General features: G+C 47.1%; 1 protein-coding gene across 3 annotated transcripts in view; it reads right to left on the bottom strand.

The window, feature by feature from the left end:
• The window catches only part of IRF5 (interferon regulatory factor 5), a 47199-nt gene that overhangs the window by 23563 nt on the left and 9062 nt on the right, over positions 1-14574 (bottom strand). Inside the window, exon 1 of one of the 3 annotated variants that reach the window (XM_081879975.1) lies at positions 1947-2452. The exons of the other annotated variants lie outside the window; for them this stretch is intronic. Coding sequence (XP_081736101.1) covers positions 1947-2069 — 123 coding nt within the window. The 5' untranslated portion in view covers positions 2070-2452. Of the gene's footprint in view, positions 1-1946; positions 2453-14574 lie in introns of those variants that run through there. 3 annotated transcript variants of the gene reach the window in all.

The following is a 14574-nucleotide window of genomic DNA, read 5'->3' as shown; positions in this document are numbered from 1 at the left end:
GAGTCAGTGGAAGATGATTGGAAGAAATTTAAAGTTTATCTACAGAAACATTGTAAAATTAAGGAATGTTAGAAGGATGTTGGAATGAAGTTATGTGGTTTTAGCAGAAATGTTATAAGGGTTTAGGAAAAAATAGACTGTTAATTGGTGAAAGGAGGGAAAGTAAAGTTACATTATAGTAAGATAAATTACAGAACAAAAAGTGGAAAAGATGGAAAGGATTTGCTGAAATAGTTAACTGAACTAGAATACAAAAAAGGGAGGTGTGAGGAGGTCAAGGAAACAAGCAAATGAAAGACAAGTTATGGGAAGATTAGCTGTGTTTTTCTTTCTTTCTTCTTCTTTCTTACTGTGATGCGTTGTTTTGTTCTTGTTTGATATGGTGTTTTACTCTTTCTTTTTGTAACCTTTAAAATTTTAATAAATATTATTTATAAAAAAAAGGAATTCTAAGGTCTCTCATATATATATATATATATATATATGCTTTCGTAGATTTTCACGGGTACAGGAATGCAGGTTTTGGTGTCCTCGGGTGTCTTCCCGTGTAAAAGTTGGGGTGTCTAGGCGACGTTTCGACGAGGTCTCACTCGTCATCTTCAGGCTGGTGCTTTCGGCTTCTTGTTACTGGAACAGAGCAGGATCTCAGTGTTTGAGTTCCTATAAATACTGTAGAGGGGGTGTGGTGTATAGCCTCCAATGTTCTGGGCAGAGAGGAAGTTCCCAGGCTAGTGTGCCTTTTCTTCTTTTGTTCCTTAATTACTTGAGAGATATCTTGAGTGATTTCTTGAGTGATATCCTGAGTACCACTTAGGTGGGTCATTAGGTGTGGATTAGTTGTTAAAGTCTTTGTGTCTTGACCTCTTGAACTTTGTGAAGAGTTTTCCTGAGAAGATGGCTGTACTGTACTTAGTTGTGCTCTGGCTTGGCTTCGTGTATAGGGGCGAGCTGTGGTTTTGTGGCTTGTGTCAGCCAGATCTGTGTAGGGATTGCAGGGGGGTGCAGCATCCGGAGGTGCCACCATGGATTGGCTACTGGATGGTGTCTGTAATTCATCTGTGGAGAGGGTCTGGGTTTGGGTCTGGTGTGGTTGATTGGTGTTGGCGTTCTGTGTGCCTCTGGATCTGGTGTCAGTTTTTGTGGGGAGGGCTAATTTCCAGATGTCTGGCAAGCGGGATGTGTCGTCACGCTTGTTCATGTTGTGAGGGTGTTTCTCTATCTCAATGGCTTCCATGATTATTCTCTTGTGGTGATGTTCCGTGTTAAAGAGCAATTTGGAATCTGCAAAATTAATTTCGTGTCCTGTTTCTTTCATGTGTTGGAAAAGAGAGGAAGTTTTTTCTTCTTTTTTGACGGCATTCTTGTGTTCTGCGATACGTGCATTTATTCGTCTGTTTGTTTGTCCAATGTACGTGGCTGGGCAGACTTTGCAGGGTATTTCATAGATCCCTTGGTTTTCCAACTGGATTTTATCCTTGGGGTTTCTGAGGATATTGGCTATTTTTTGGTTGGTGCAAAAGGCTGTTTTGATATTGTGTTTATGGAGGATTTTGCTAATTTTATCTGTAGTGCCCTTGATATAAGGAAGGAGGGCCATCCTTCACTCAAGATATCTCTCAAGTAATTAAGGAACAAAAGAAGAAAAGGCACACTAGCCTGGGAACTTCCTCTCTGCCCAGAACATTGGAGGCTATACACCACACCCCCTCTACAGTATTTATAGGAACTCAAACACTGAGATCCTGCTCTGTTCCAGTAACAAGAAGCCGAAAGCACCAGCCTGAAGATGACGAGTGAGACCTCGTCGAAACGTCGCCTAGACACCCCAACTTTTACACGGGAAGACACCCGAGGACACCAAAACCTGCATATATATATATATATATATATATATATATATATATATATAAATCATATGTCCATCAATGTACAAGGCAAACACATACATAAGTATGTGAATCACGTGTCTGAAACAGTACAGGAGAGCAATCCTGAAGCCATTTTGACTCTCCCAGTGACCTCAGATATTCCTCTGCAGGAAGGGAGGCAAATGGGGAACGCTTTCCCATTGTCTTTTTGCTTGCAAATCCTGTCTTAAGGGCGTATTTGCGTATGAATAGGGTGAGCCTGTGACCTGGAGTCAGGAACTAATGTATTTACCATCACAAAAGGATGGCCAGGTTGCCCAGGCAATGCAATCAGTGACCATTATCAGGTATCCTGGCAGGCAGGATTTCTGCTGTAGACCACCTCCTTCTGTGATGTATGTTTGATGCTTTTGGGGGGTGGTCTTGGGCTACAGGGTGGGCAATTTCAAAAGTACATATAAGGGCTTGCGCACCATTGTTTTGGGTTCTCCTCCCTCCTGCATGGGGTGAGTGGGGACCCTGTTGCAACAGTTTGATAAAGATCGGGCTTACTAGCTGCTTTGCTTCTCAATATACTCTGGTTGGCCTCTGTTATTTTCTCCTACCAATAAGGAACCCACGTAAGGACTCTATATGGGCTTTTGGGTACCCTATAAGGGAAAAGGAGCAGTTTTTTCTTATAACAACACTTTCCGGCATTGGTAACTGGATTTCCTTTTCCACCTCAGAAAATATTCAGGCAACCAGGCAACTATCTGACATTTAGAAGACATCTGAAGGCAGCCCTGTTTAGGGAAGCTTTTAATGTTTGATGTATTATGGTATTTTAATATTTTGTGGCTGGGGAAGCCCAGCCAAATGGGCGGGGGTATAAATTTTATTATTATTATTATTATTATTATTATTATTATTATTATTATTATTATTATATCATAAGAGGAAGCAGTGACACAGCCTCAGAAACCCACAGAGCTCCTGAGCCGAACCCTGAAAAGACCATCATGGCGTGTGAACGAGAAAGAGGACGCAATCTTGTTGCACGGTTGGAAATCAATCATGCGTGTGTTTTTTTAAAAAAGGGAAAGAGGCTGTGTGTGTAATGCATATTTAGAGCACACCCAACCAAACAAGCATCCTGGGAACTGTAGTTCGCCCCGGATAAGGCTGCAATTCCCAGCACCCTTAAACAAACCGCTGAGTCTCCTTGCCTTGGTTTCAGGACGCAGCCGTGGTTTATTCCGATGATTTTCTGCAGCTGTCAACTTGCAAACAGCTTTAAGCCGCGGGGATCAGACAGATCCACAAAGGTGTCCGAGGGGGTGGGTTGGGGGGGGGGGAAGAAGTTGCTCTCCATGGAAAAATCCCAGCTCCCTGCGATTAGCAGCAGTATCAGGAGCTGAGGAGACTTAAATGCCAAGGCTACACATTCTTCTCTGTAGATTCCCTGGGGCATTCCTGCGCCTCAGGACGACTCCCAAACACCTAGACTGCGCTTGCCAAACCAGTCTTTTCGCTCCAGCAAAACTTTGCTTTCTCCTTGCGGTGTTGCATGGTTCGTTTGCAGCCCGATCAGAAGAGCGTGCTTGAATCTTGCTGGTTTTACTCCAAAAGGACGGTCACATTTATTTACAGTGGTGCCTCGCAAGACGAAAAGAATCCGTTCCGCGATTCTCTTCGTCTAGCGGAAGCAAGCCCATAGGAAATTCGTTTTGCGAAGCACCTCCAAAATGGAAAACTCTTTCGTCCAGCGAGTTTTCCGTCTTGCGAGGCATTCGTCTTGCGGGGCACCACTGTACGTGCTCATTCCTTTCCAGCCCTTGTATCTTGTCCTATCATCTATCTATCTATCTATCTATCTATCTATCTATCTATCATCTATCTATCTACCTACCTACCTACCTACCTATCTATCTATCATATGGTTACCAGATTTTTTTCAATGAATCCGGGGACACTTTTTTTTTAAATAAAGCTGAGCAGAATTCATGAGAAGAGAAGACTCCCTGGAAAAGACTCTGATGTTGGGAAAGATGGAGGGCACAAGGAGAAGGGGACGGCAGAGGAGGAGATGGTTGGACAGTGTTCTCGAAGCTACCAGCATGAGTTTGACCAAACTGCGGGAGGCAGTGGAAGACAGGAGGGCCTGGCGTGCTCTGGTCCATGGGGTAACGAAGAGGCAGACACGACTAAACGACTAAACAACAACAACAACAGAATTGATGCTTTTGAATTCTGGTGCTGGAGGAGACTCTTGAGAGTCCCATGGACTGCAAGAAGACCAAACCTCTCCATTCTGAAGGAAATCAGCCCTGAGTGCTCACTGGAAGGACAGATCCTGAAGCTGAGGCTCCAAGACTTTGGCCACCTCATGAGAAGAAAAGACTCCCTGGAAAAGACCCTGATGTTGGGAAAGATCTAAATGACTAAACAAACAAAAAAAGGAAATGCAAGACATTCCAGGATCAAATCAGAAAATGGGACAGCTTCTGTAAATCCCTGGAAAATAGGGGCACGTGTTTGCGTGTGCCCATTCTATACTGGCACCTTAGTTTTGTTTTATACCAGAAAACATTGGCCGTTGCTGAAACCAGAAATGAACCAGAAGTCTTTGACCTTCCCCTTTTCAGTTCTCTGAGCTCCCTAGGAAGAACGAATTATTTTGAAACTGCGTTGGTGGTTTTGTGTTTCCCCCGTACGGTGACTGCTGGCTAAAATCCACGTGGCTCTGATCCTGAGTAGCTTCATTTAACATAGGGCCTGGCTGCCGGATCCGACCAAAGGCAGCCCAGATAGACCAGCGCCCTGTTTGCAAAGGGACTGACTGACTAAATGCCCATGATGGGAAGCAGAACAGCGGAAACTGAGCACAAGAGCAGATCTCCGCAGATTCCCAGCTACTGTGACAGAGGAAGACAGATCTACCTACTGGATCAGACCAACCAGATCTGTCTGGAAGCTGCAAGCAGGATTTCGGCAAAAGACCCCTCCCCTAGCAACTGGGATTTTGATGTCTTTGTGGCCTTCGCATACCTTCCAACAAGGTGAAGCCAAAAGCTGGAACACCATCTTATCATTATTATTTTTTAGTGCAACACAATATCCCCTCCAAAAAACATCGCAGCCCTGGGGGAAAGCACCTTTTTCAAGTGCTGCGAAATCACGTCAAACAAAAAGGCCTCCGTGCTCTCCTGATAAAAACCGGGGTGTTTTGGGGGACACTTGCCGGGTATGTCTTCAACCATCCACAGAGCATAACCGCCATCGACTGCCCTCTCCTCTCCGAACCTGCCAAATCCTATTTGAAAGACATCTAGGTTGGTCCCGTCACTGCTTCTAGTTATAGCTGTCAACTTACAGATTTGAAAATAAGGGACCAGCAGCCTCGGAAATAAGGGATCAGCAGCCAAAATAAGGGATTTTCAGAGCACAGGTATGTTCAACTTCTGATCCCCCCAAGCCAAAGGCAGAAAGCCCAGCCAGCAGCCAAACGAAGCCTCAAGTGGTGGTTCCCACAGCGCAGCAACCCGGCAAAGGGGATGCAGCAAGGAAAACCACCGTCCCCTCTCCGCTGGGAAGCGCTGAGCAAAGGCGAGTCCCCAGGCAACGCGGCCGATTTTATCGGCACAAGGCATGCAAGCTCCACCCCCCAGTTGTTCTCAGACTCCTTATTGGGTGAGCAACGCAGCCAAGCAACACAGTTGGAGCCTCCCTCCTCCCTGGCCGGCAGGGAGGGAGGGAGGGAGAGGAGCTGCTTCCTTTGAAACCCGGGAAATTTAAGGGACATCATCATTAAGGGACAGCAGCGGGACACGGCGCTGGGATAAGGGCTTTCCCGCCAAATAAGGGACAGTTGACAGCTATGCTTCCAGTGGGAGGGAGTTCCATAGTTCAACTCTGCGCCGTGTTAAGAAGGACTTTTCTTTTGCCTGCCTTGAATCTTAAGAAAAAGCTTAGAGGCTTACTGCTTCCAGCAATGCAGGCACAGAGTCACAATTATGCCTACTACCTATTGACAGCTGTATCTCCTCTGTAAATTTGTCTAATCTTCTTTTGAAGCCATCCCAATTGGCAGCCATCTTGTCGATAGCTCAGCTAGTAGAGCACAAGACTCTTGAGCTCAAGGTTGTGAGTTCGAGTCCCACGTCGGGCAAAAGACTCCTGCATTGAAGGGGGTTGGACTAGATCAGGGGTCGGGCAAGGTTTACCTCGCCTGGGCAGGTTTACTCCCGTGGAGATCGCTCCGTGGACCGGATTGCGTCTGCGCAGATGCGATTTCCAGTGTCTGCGCATGTGCGATTTCCGGCACCGTGGAAGCAAGTCCCTGCTCCGCGCTGTGCCAGTTTAGCACAGCGTGTGGGGACTCGCTAAGCGGGCAGCTCGGTTCGGGGGCCAGTTAAATGACCCCTGTGAGCTGCTTGTGGCCCATGAGCTATAGGTTGCTGACCCCTGGACTAGATGATTCTCAGGGTCCGACGGCAACCCCACATGAAACATGTGTGTGGAAGCGGCTGTTGCTGTGTGTGCCAGTCAGTGCTGGATTTACGTAAAAGCTAAACAAGCTCTAGCTTAGGGCCCCACTCTCTTGGGGGCCCCCCAAAAAAAATCAAAGTGGAAAAAACCTCGATGTACATTTCCAAAATATAAGATAAAAAACTAATAAAATAAAACCTACATACAGCAACAGTGTTTTGTGCTGTGTAGGCTCCTATTTGATATGTGCAAAAGGCTTTAGATACCTATTAGGTCCATCAATTACCATATAGCATGTATTCAGCACAAAAAACGGCGACCATTTTTTGTTGACAAAGGACAGCTGGACATATCAAGGGCCCCATTACCTTCAGTAGCTGAGGGCCTCATCAAAACTTAAATCCGGCCCTGGCGTGCTTGTCCATCTGTCCCCTTTTTTCAGGTGAATTGGTTTCATTTCTTTACAAGTTTGCCTCTTTCCGCATTTCAGGCGCTAGACCTCATGAAATGAGTCATGTCTCCAGGGAGAAGAATAAGCAAAAAAAGCCACCAAAAAAGTAAACCCCATACATAGAACAGACTGTGCTTTCAGTTCCTTCTGCCTCCTGGGGAGGAAATCACATGGGTCACACTCGGACCCCTTTTCAGTCGTTTCTTTCAGTGGCTCTCCCTACTCCACCCCCCACAAGTTTGGAAAGGCAAAGGAATGGATGGGGGTGTGTGACTGTAATTATTTATATCCCGCCTTTCCCCCGAACCAAGATTCAGGGTGGCTTACAAAAATTAAAACAGAGATAAAAGACAAAAGGCTGCTATTCAAATAAGTATTGCAGTCGTACCTTGGCGCCCAAACGCCTTGCGAGTCTAAGTTTTTGGCTCCCGGATGCCGCAAACCTGGAAGTGAATGTTCCGGTTTGCCGACGTGCTTTGGAACCCGAACGTTCGAGGCTTCCGATTGGCTGCAGGAGCTTCCTGCAGCCAATCGGAAGCCATGCCTTGGTTTCCGAACATTTTGGGAGTCGGACAGACTTCTGGAACGTATTCCGTTTGACTTCCGAGTTACCGCTGTATAGTCAAATGAAACCGTGGGCAGGATTCGAGATGGGAGCAGCGGCAAACAATTGATAAAATGATTGTGCTAAAGGTAAAAAGGTAAAGGACGGTTAAGTCCAGCTGAATTTGACTATGGGGTGTGGTAGTCATCTCGCTTTCAGAGTGAGGGAGCTGGTGTTTGTCCACAGACAGCTTTCTGGGTCATGCGTCTAGCATGACTAAACCGCTTCTGGCGCAACGGAACACTGTGATGGAAGCCAGAGCGCACGGAAATGCCGTTTACCTTCCCGCCATGGTGGTACCTATTTATCTACTTGCGCTGCTGTGCTTTTGAACTGTTAGGTTGGCAGGAGCAGGGACAGAGCAACAGGAATTCACTCCATTGAGGGGACTCAAACCGCCAACCTTCTGATCAGCAAGCCCAAGAGGCTCAGTGGTTTAGACCACAGCACCACCTTCACCCCTGATTGTACAGGGTTTCTTTTGTAATTGATGTCTGGTGCATAATGTAGCAGAAAAGGGTTTGATAATAAACACTTTGGATGTGAAGTTGGGAAGTCAACATAGGAAGCCGTGTGCTTGTTTGATGTGAAACCAATTTGTGAAACTTTGGGAAAAAAGCATAGGAGATAATTGTTTGGAAGTAACTCGGTAATAGGGACGCGGGTAGCACTGTGGGTTAAACCACAGAGCCTAGGGCTTGCTGATCAGAAGGTCGGCGGTTCGAATCCCTGCGATGGGGTGAGCTCCCGTTGTTCGGTTCCTGCTCCTGCCAACCTAGCAGTTCGAAAGCACCTCAAAGTGCAAGTAGATAAATAGGTACCACTCCAGCAGGAAGGTAAACGGCGTTTCCGTGTGTTGCTCTGGTTTGCCAGAAGTGGCTTAGTCATGCTGGCCACATGACCCGAAAGCTGTACGCCGGCTCCCTCGGCCAATAAAGCGAGATGAGCGCCGCAACCCCAGAGTCGGTCATGACTGGACCTAATGGTCAGGGGTCCCTTTACCTTTACCTTTAACTCGATAATATAATTATAAAACAATATAAAAGGAAAAACAAATCTGTTGAAATACGGTTAACGAAAACAGCACACAAACTAAAGAAATGTGAAAGTGGGGAAAAATAAAATCTATTGAAATAAGTTTAATAAAACACAACATTAAAAGCCCTTTCCTTAAAGAAAAAGTCAGTTCCCCAAAGACAGTCTTTGCCTTCCGGTGAAAGGGCAGCCGGTCTGGCTTCCTTAGGAAGGGAGTTCCAAAGTTGCCTGGGGGCAGCCACCACTGAGAAGGCCACCCAAAGGTGTCTCGGTGCAAGTGGAACAGATATCTGACCACGGACGTCATCTTCCTCTCCTCTCCTTGCATGTCCCCCAAATCTTGTTCTGGAAGTTTGGGAGAGCCTTCAGCGTAGATTTGGGAGAAGAGGAAGGTGAAGTCTTGTTGTTTATTGCCTTGCTTGGGCCACGGTCACACCCAGCCAGCTTCTGAGCTGGGATTTGGAGCTCTGCCTGCGCAGCGAGAGAATCTGCCGACTCCCAAAAGGCAGCCGTGGGTGTCAGCGGGTGAATAAGCCTCTTCCGTGGAGTATTGCACAACGGCAGGCGCGGCACTTCCACCTTTTCCAGATGGGAGCAGGTGGAGAAAAAAGGCCTCTCAGGTACCAGCAACGATGACAAAGCCGGGAGCACCCGAGTCGTCGGACCAGCCTCCGCCATTGCCTGAGGGAGCACAGGGAAGCCCAAATGTGTGCAAACAGTGGAGGGTGCTTTGTGCAAAACGTTGTTGGGAATTGTGATTAGCGAGTGGCGTCCTGGCTCAACCGTTAGGCGGACTTGGGCGGATGCCTCAGGCGGCAGATCCTGAGGGGCGGAGATGTTACAGGACAGAGGGGTGCACGGTCATCTCCGACACTCACCGCTTGGGTACAGTACGGGGCAGCTTCCCATTGCCTCTCTGGGTCAGGGTTTGTACATGGAATGGGGAGACCAACCTTGCAGATGTCGAGAGATTTTACTTTCTTGGGCTCCGTGATCACAGCAGATGGTGACAGCAGCCATGAAATTAAAAGACGCCTGCTTCTTGGGAGAAAAGCAATGACAAACCGAGGCAGCATCTTAAAAAGCAGAGACATCACCTTGCCAACAAAAGTCCGTCTAGTTAAAGCTCTGGTTTTCCCAGTAGTGATGTATGGAAGTGAGAGCTGGACCATAAAGAAGGCTGATCGCCGAAGAATGGATGCTTTTGAATTCTGGTGCTGGAGGAGACTCTTGAGAGTCCCATGGACTGCAAGAAGATCAAACCTCTCCATTCTTAAGGAAATCAGCCCTGAGTGCTCACTGGAAGGACAGATCCTGAAGCTGAGGCTCCAATACTTTGGCCACCTCAGGAAAAGAGAAGACTCCCTGGAAAAGACCCTGATGTTGGGAAAGATGGAGGGCACAAGGAGAAGCGGATGACAGAGGACGAGATGGTGGGACAGTGTGTTTGACCAAACTGTGGGAGGCAGTGGAAGACAGGAGTGCCTGGCGTGCTCTGGTCCATGGGTTCACGAAGAGTTAAACATGACTAAACGACTAAGCAACAACAACCCTAACAATAAGGGACCTAAAAACATACCTGCCATGCATCAAAGACCAAAGTGAATAGATATGTCTTCAACATTTGCTAGAAGATGTGCAATGAAGAGGCAAGAAGCACCTATTTGGGGTGCGAATTCCACGGCTTAGGGGCCACCACCAAGAAGACCCTGTGAGGGTGGAGCAGCTACCAAGAGGGTCCCCTCTTTAGATCTCAGCCACCGAGAGGGTCTGTAGGGGAGGAGCAAGCCTTTCAGGTATTTGTGGCCTGGATTCCTCAAGGCTTTAAGCACCCATGTGAGCACCTTGAATACAGGAGCGTTTTCCTACAAGACTAAGCTGAACTGAATTCTTTGCAACGCCATCAAAATGAGACCACGTGCTTCGGTGACCTTCTCAAAATCGTCTCCTCGCATTCTTGGTGCTAAGCTCTCAATTTATGGTCCCGTGGACTGCCCTGAAGAGATTCTGAGGCTTAACCTCACAACAAGCCCCAGGCCCTGATCCCCCTAACCAGTTCAGCCAGCGTTACTCAGATTTCTGCACCACCGAAACGCCCTCGCCTTTCTGCATTGGGCGCTGAAGATGTCTGTTTGCTTTAGGTCATTCGCCCTCACTTAATAGCAACACTTTCAATTCGGCAGCAGCCCTGGACCCGAGATGGAAATAGTTTATTTCAAGCCCGATGCAGAAAGTGCAATGAAGCCTAGTAGAAGGTATAATATTAATAACAATAGCAATAATTTATTATTTATACCCCACGCATCTGGCTGAGTTGCCCCAGCCACTCTGGTGGCTTCCAACCTAATATTAAAAACACAATACAGCATCAAACATTTAAAAACTTCCCTAAACAGGGCTGCCTTCAGGTGTCTTCTAAAAGTAAGATAGTTGCTTATTGCCTTGACATCTGGTGGGAGGGCGTTCCACAGAGAGGGCGCCACCACCGAGGAGGCCCTCTGCCTGGTTCCCTGCAACCTCACTTCTTGCAGGGAGGGAACCGCCAGAAGACCCGGAGATGCTGTTGTGTTTCAGGTACCATATTTTTCGCTCCATAAGGCACACTTTTTTCCTCCTAAAAAGTAAGGGGAAATGTCTGTGTGTCTTATGGAGTGAATGCATGGTCCCTGGAGCCGAATTGCCCAGGGACAAAAAACAGATTGTGCTTTTTTTTTGCTTTTTTTTTTTTTTTAGAAAGAGGGAAGGGAGTGTTGAAAGAAAGCTGCTGATCGGCAAGCGATCGGGAGATAAGGGACGCTAGCGCTAAAAGAGGCTGCCTGGGAGGGGGGAGGTAAAAGCACATGGATCCTCAGGATTTTTGCATTGGGTTACCCCAAATTCACCATCAGATCACATAGCATGTCCATGGCTACAGCCTGCACCCAAAAAACCCACGCATCCACAGTTTCGTGGGGCCGCAATGGTGCAAAAACATGGTTACAAAGCACGGATCCACATGGATCCTCAGGATTTTTGCATTGGGCTACCCCAACCTCACTGTCGAATCACATATCATGTCTGTGGCCACAGCATGGACCACAAAAATCATACATCCACTGTTTCGTTCAGAATATCCCCCCCCCCCTTGTTTTCCTCCTCTAAAAACCAGGTGCATCTTATGGAGCGAAAAATATGGTATATAAAAAAGAAGAAGATGTCCGTTGGCGCCTCAATTCTCCACATCTGGGGATCCTTGGGTCTGGTCTGTTTTCACACACTGGCAACACATCCTATTGTCAATTTCTATCCCGCACAATCAGAATGAATTTCAGGAACCAAAGAGTTGCATGGGAAAATACTTTTGAGCCTCAGAATGGCAACTAGGCATTCCGTTTTGGTGACTGCAAGCCCGGTTTAAGGAGCCATTTGAACTGATATATCTGAGTTTCTAACACTGTGTCAATGTTGAGTGAACTGAGTTTGGCTCACCTCTTCTCCTGTTGACATCAACCCCACCCCACCCCAGATCTTAACTGGGGGGTCCACTGAGGCAGGAGACTTCCCCCCAATCCTATCCACATCTGGCCTTGTGTAGCCAGGGCCGTCTTTACCCAGAGGTGCAAGGGGTGTGGGGCACCCGGGCGCCGAATTCTGGGGGGCACCAGGCACCCGCCCCTGAAGCCGCCTAAGCTCCTAGCTATCTACCCGTTATGAAATAATAAATAGTTTTGATCAAGCTAGAAAAACAAAATACATATATACCTAGGAATTACCGAAATGTATATCTACTGTTTCACTAAAGGACTTTCTATTTTGTGTGCTCATTTATCAAAGACGCGCTGCTTGTCAGACTCAATGACGGTGCTTGTCAGACTCAACGATGGCGCTTGTCATTCTCAACAGCACCGTGCACATGAAATTAACTAAATTTGGGGGCGCTGGGCGGATCTTTGCACCCCGGCGGCACATATGCTAAAGACGGCCCTGTGTGTAAAGGAAAAGGTAAAGGGACCCCTGGCCATTATGTCCAGTCGTGACCGACTCTGGGGTTGCAGCGCTCATCTCGCTTTATTGGCCGAGGGAGTCAGTGTACAGCTTCCGGGTCATGTGGCCAGCATGACTAAGCCGCTTCTGGCCAACCAGAGCAGCACACGGAAACGCGGTTTACCTTCCCGCCGGAGCGGTACCTATTTATCTACTTGCACTTTGAAGTGCTTTCGAACTGCTAGGTTGGCAGGAGCAGGGACCGAACAACGGGAGCTCACCCCGTCGCAGGGATTTGAACCACCGACCTTCTGATCGGCAAGTCCTAGGCTCTGTGGTTTAACCCATAGCGACACCCGCTGTGTAGCACACCATAAAATCATGCTCTTTAAGATAGGGTTGCCGTATTTCAAAATGTCAGAAGAAAAAAGTGGGCAGTTTTTGAGCTATTTTTAAAGGAAATTCACCAAAATCTACACTTCTGATGCGGGTTGCCAAACGTCCAGATTTTCCAGGACATTCAAGCGATTTCCGCCTGGGCACTGTTACGGACGGCCAAATCCTGGCTATGTCCGGTAAATTTTGGACGTTTGGCAACCCTACTTAAAGACTGTCCATGTGTCCTGCAAGTTTTATGCTGAAGGAACGCTCCCAAATTGATCAAATAGCAACATTACTGGAGGACATTACCGCCAAGCCAAAAACTTAGTATCAGATTTGTGCATTATTCCAGGGGTGTGAGAAAGTGCCTTTTAAGTACAGAAACTGGTAACAGGGACAGAAATCAGCTATTTCAGCATTTCAGCTTTGGCCGGAAAGCAAACTTCTAAGTCCTCGTGGTTGCGAAAACTGGCAATGCCTGGGCAAAATGTTGGAAGTCAGAGAGGCGTGGGGAAAGGGAATGTTTATTGACTCCATCGCCCCTTCCCCAGGATTAACTGAAGCTGAAGAAATTTTGCAAAATATGTAGATACGTGAATGTCATTGGCAGAATTATCGACAGCCATAGGATTGGTTTTTCATTGCAGAGGAAGGGAAGTTTAATTGTGCAAGCAGAAGTCTGTTGCACAATGGGATTTCAGGACTGAGCACAGCCCTGTCTGCTGTTGCTTCTTCTAAATAAAGCAATTTAGAACATTCATAAACTACCACAAAAAGGTATCATGCGGGGATTCGAACGCAGATCTCCCAGGTTCTAGTCCGACACTCTAACCACGACACCACCCTGGCTTCCTAGACTTCTTCTGCTATGGGGCAGCTCATAAATCATGCAGATAAATAAATATGGGGAAAGCAAAAATGTCCCTTAGGGGTGGATCTGAAACATTTCCCCTAAAGCTTCAAATTGCTTCATTTTGGATTGTGTCGTTTGAGGTCTTCATGTGTTGTAAACCAAGATTTTTTTGGTTTAAAATATAAAGCAGAGATGGAATGAATAATCCTAATACAGTCACACCTTGGGTTACAGACGCTGTGGGTGGTGCGTTTTCAGGTTGTCCACCGCGCCAAACCCAGAAGTACCAGAACGGGTTACTTCCGGGTTTTGGGCGCTCGCGCAGAAACACTAAATTGTGCTTTGCGCGTGCACAGAAGCGCCAAATCGCAACCCGCGCGTGCTCAGACGCGGTGCTGTGGGTTGCGAGCGTGCCTCCCGCACAGATCATGTTCTCAACCCAACCATCCACTGTATATATTTTTGAATGTTTGATATTTTACTATGTTTTATATATGCTGTAAGCCACCCGGAGTGGCTGGGGAAACCCAGTCAGATGGACAGGGTATAAATAATAAAATAATAACAGTAGCAATTTATTTATTTATTTATTTATAACTAAAGTCACTGTGCTCCATTGTGGCAAGCATAACCTAGGTTTAAGTTGCCATTTGGCGAATAGCTTAGATATCTGACAAACAGTCCCAGTTGTGCTGGCTGGAGCTGATGGGTGGTTTACAGAATCATAGAACTGTAGAGTAAGAAGGGACCCTCAGGGACCATCTAGTCCAACCCTCTGCAATGCAGGAATCTCAGCTAAAGTGTCCATGACAGAGGGCCATTCAACCTCTGCTTAAAAACCTCAAAGGAAGGGGATTCCACCACATCCCAAGGGAGACCGTTCCACTGTCAAACGCCGTCAGAAAGATCTTCCTGATGTTGAGTCACAATCTCCCTTCTTGTATCTAGA

Source organism: Podarcis erhardii (assembly GCF_964252035.2).
Source record: "Podarcis erhardii genome assembly, chromosome: 10".
NCBI classification, from domain to species: Eukaryota; Metazoa; Chordata; class Lepidosauria; order Squamata; family Lacertidae; genus Podarcis; species Podarcis erhardii.
Note: the sequence above shows the minus strand (reverse complement) of the source record. Positions and strands in the feature narration are given on the sequence as shown.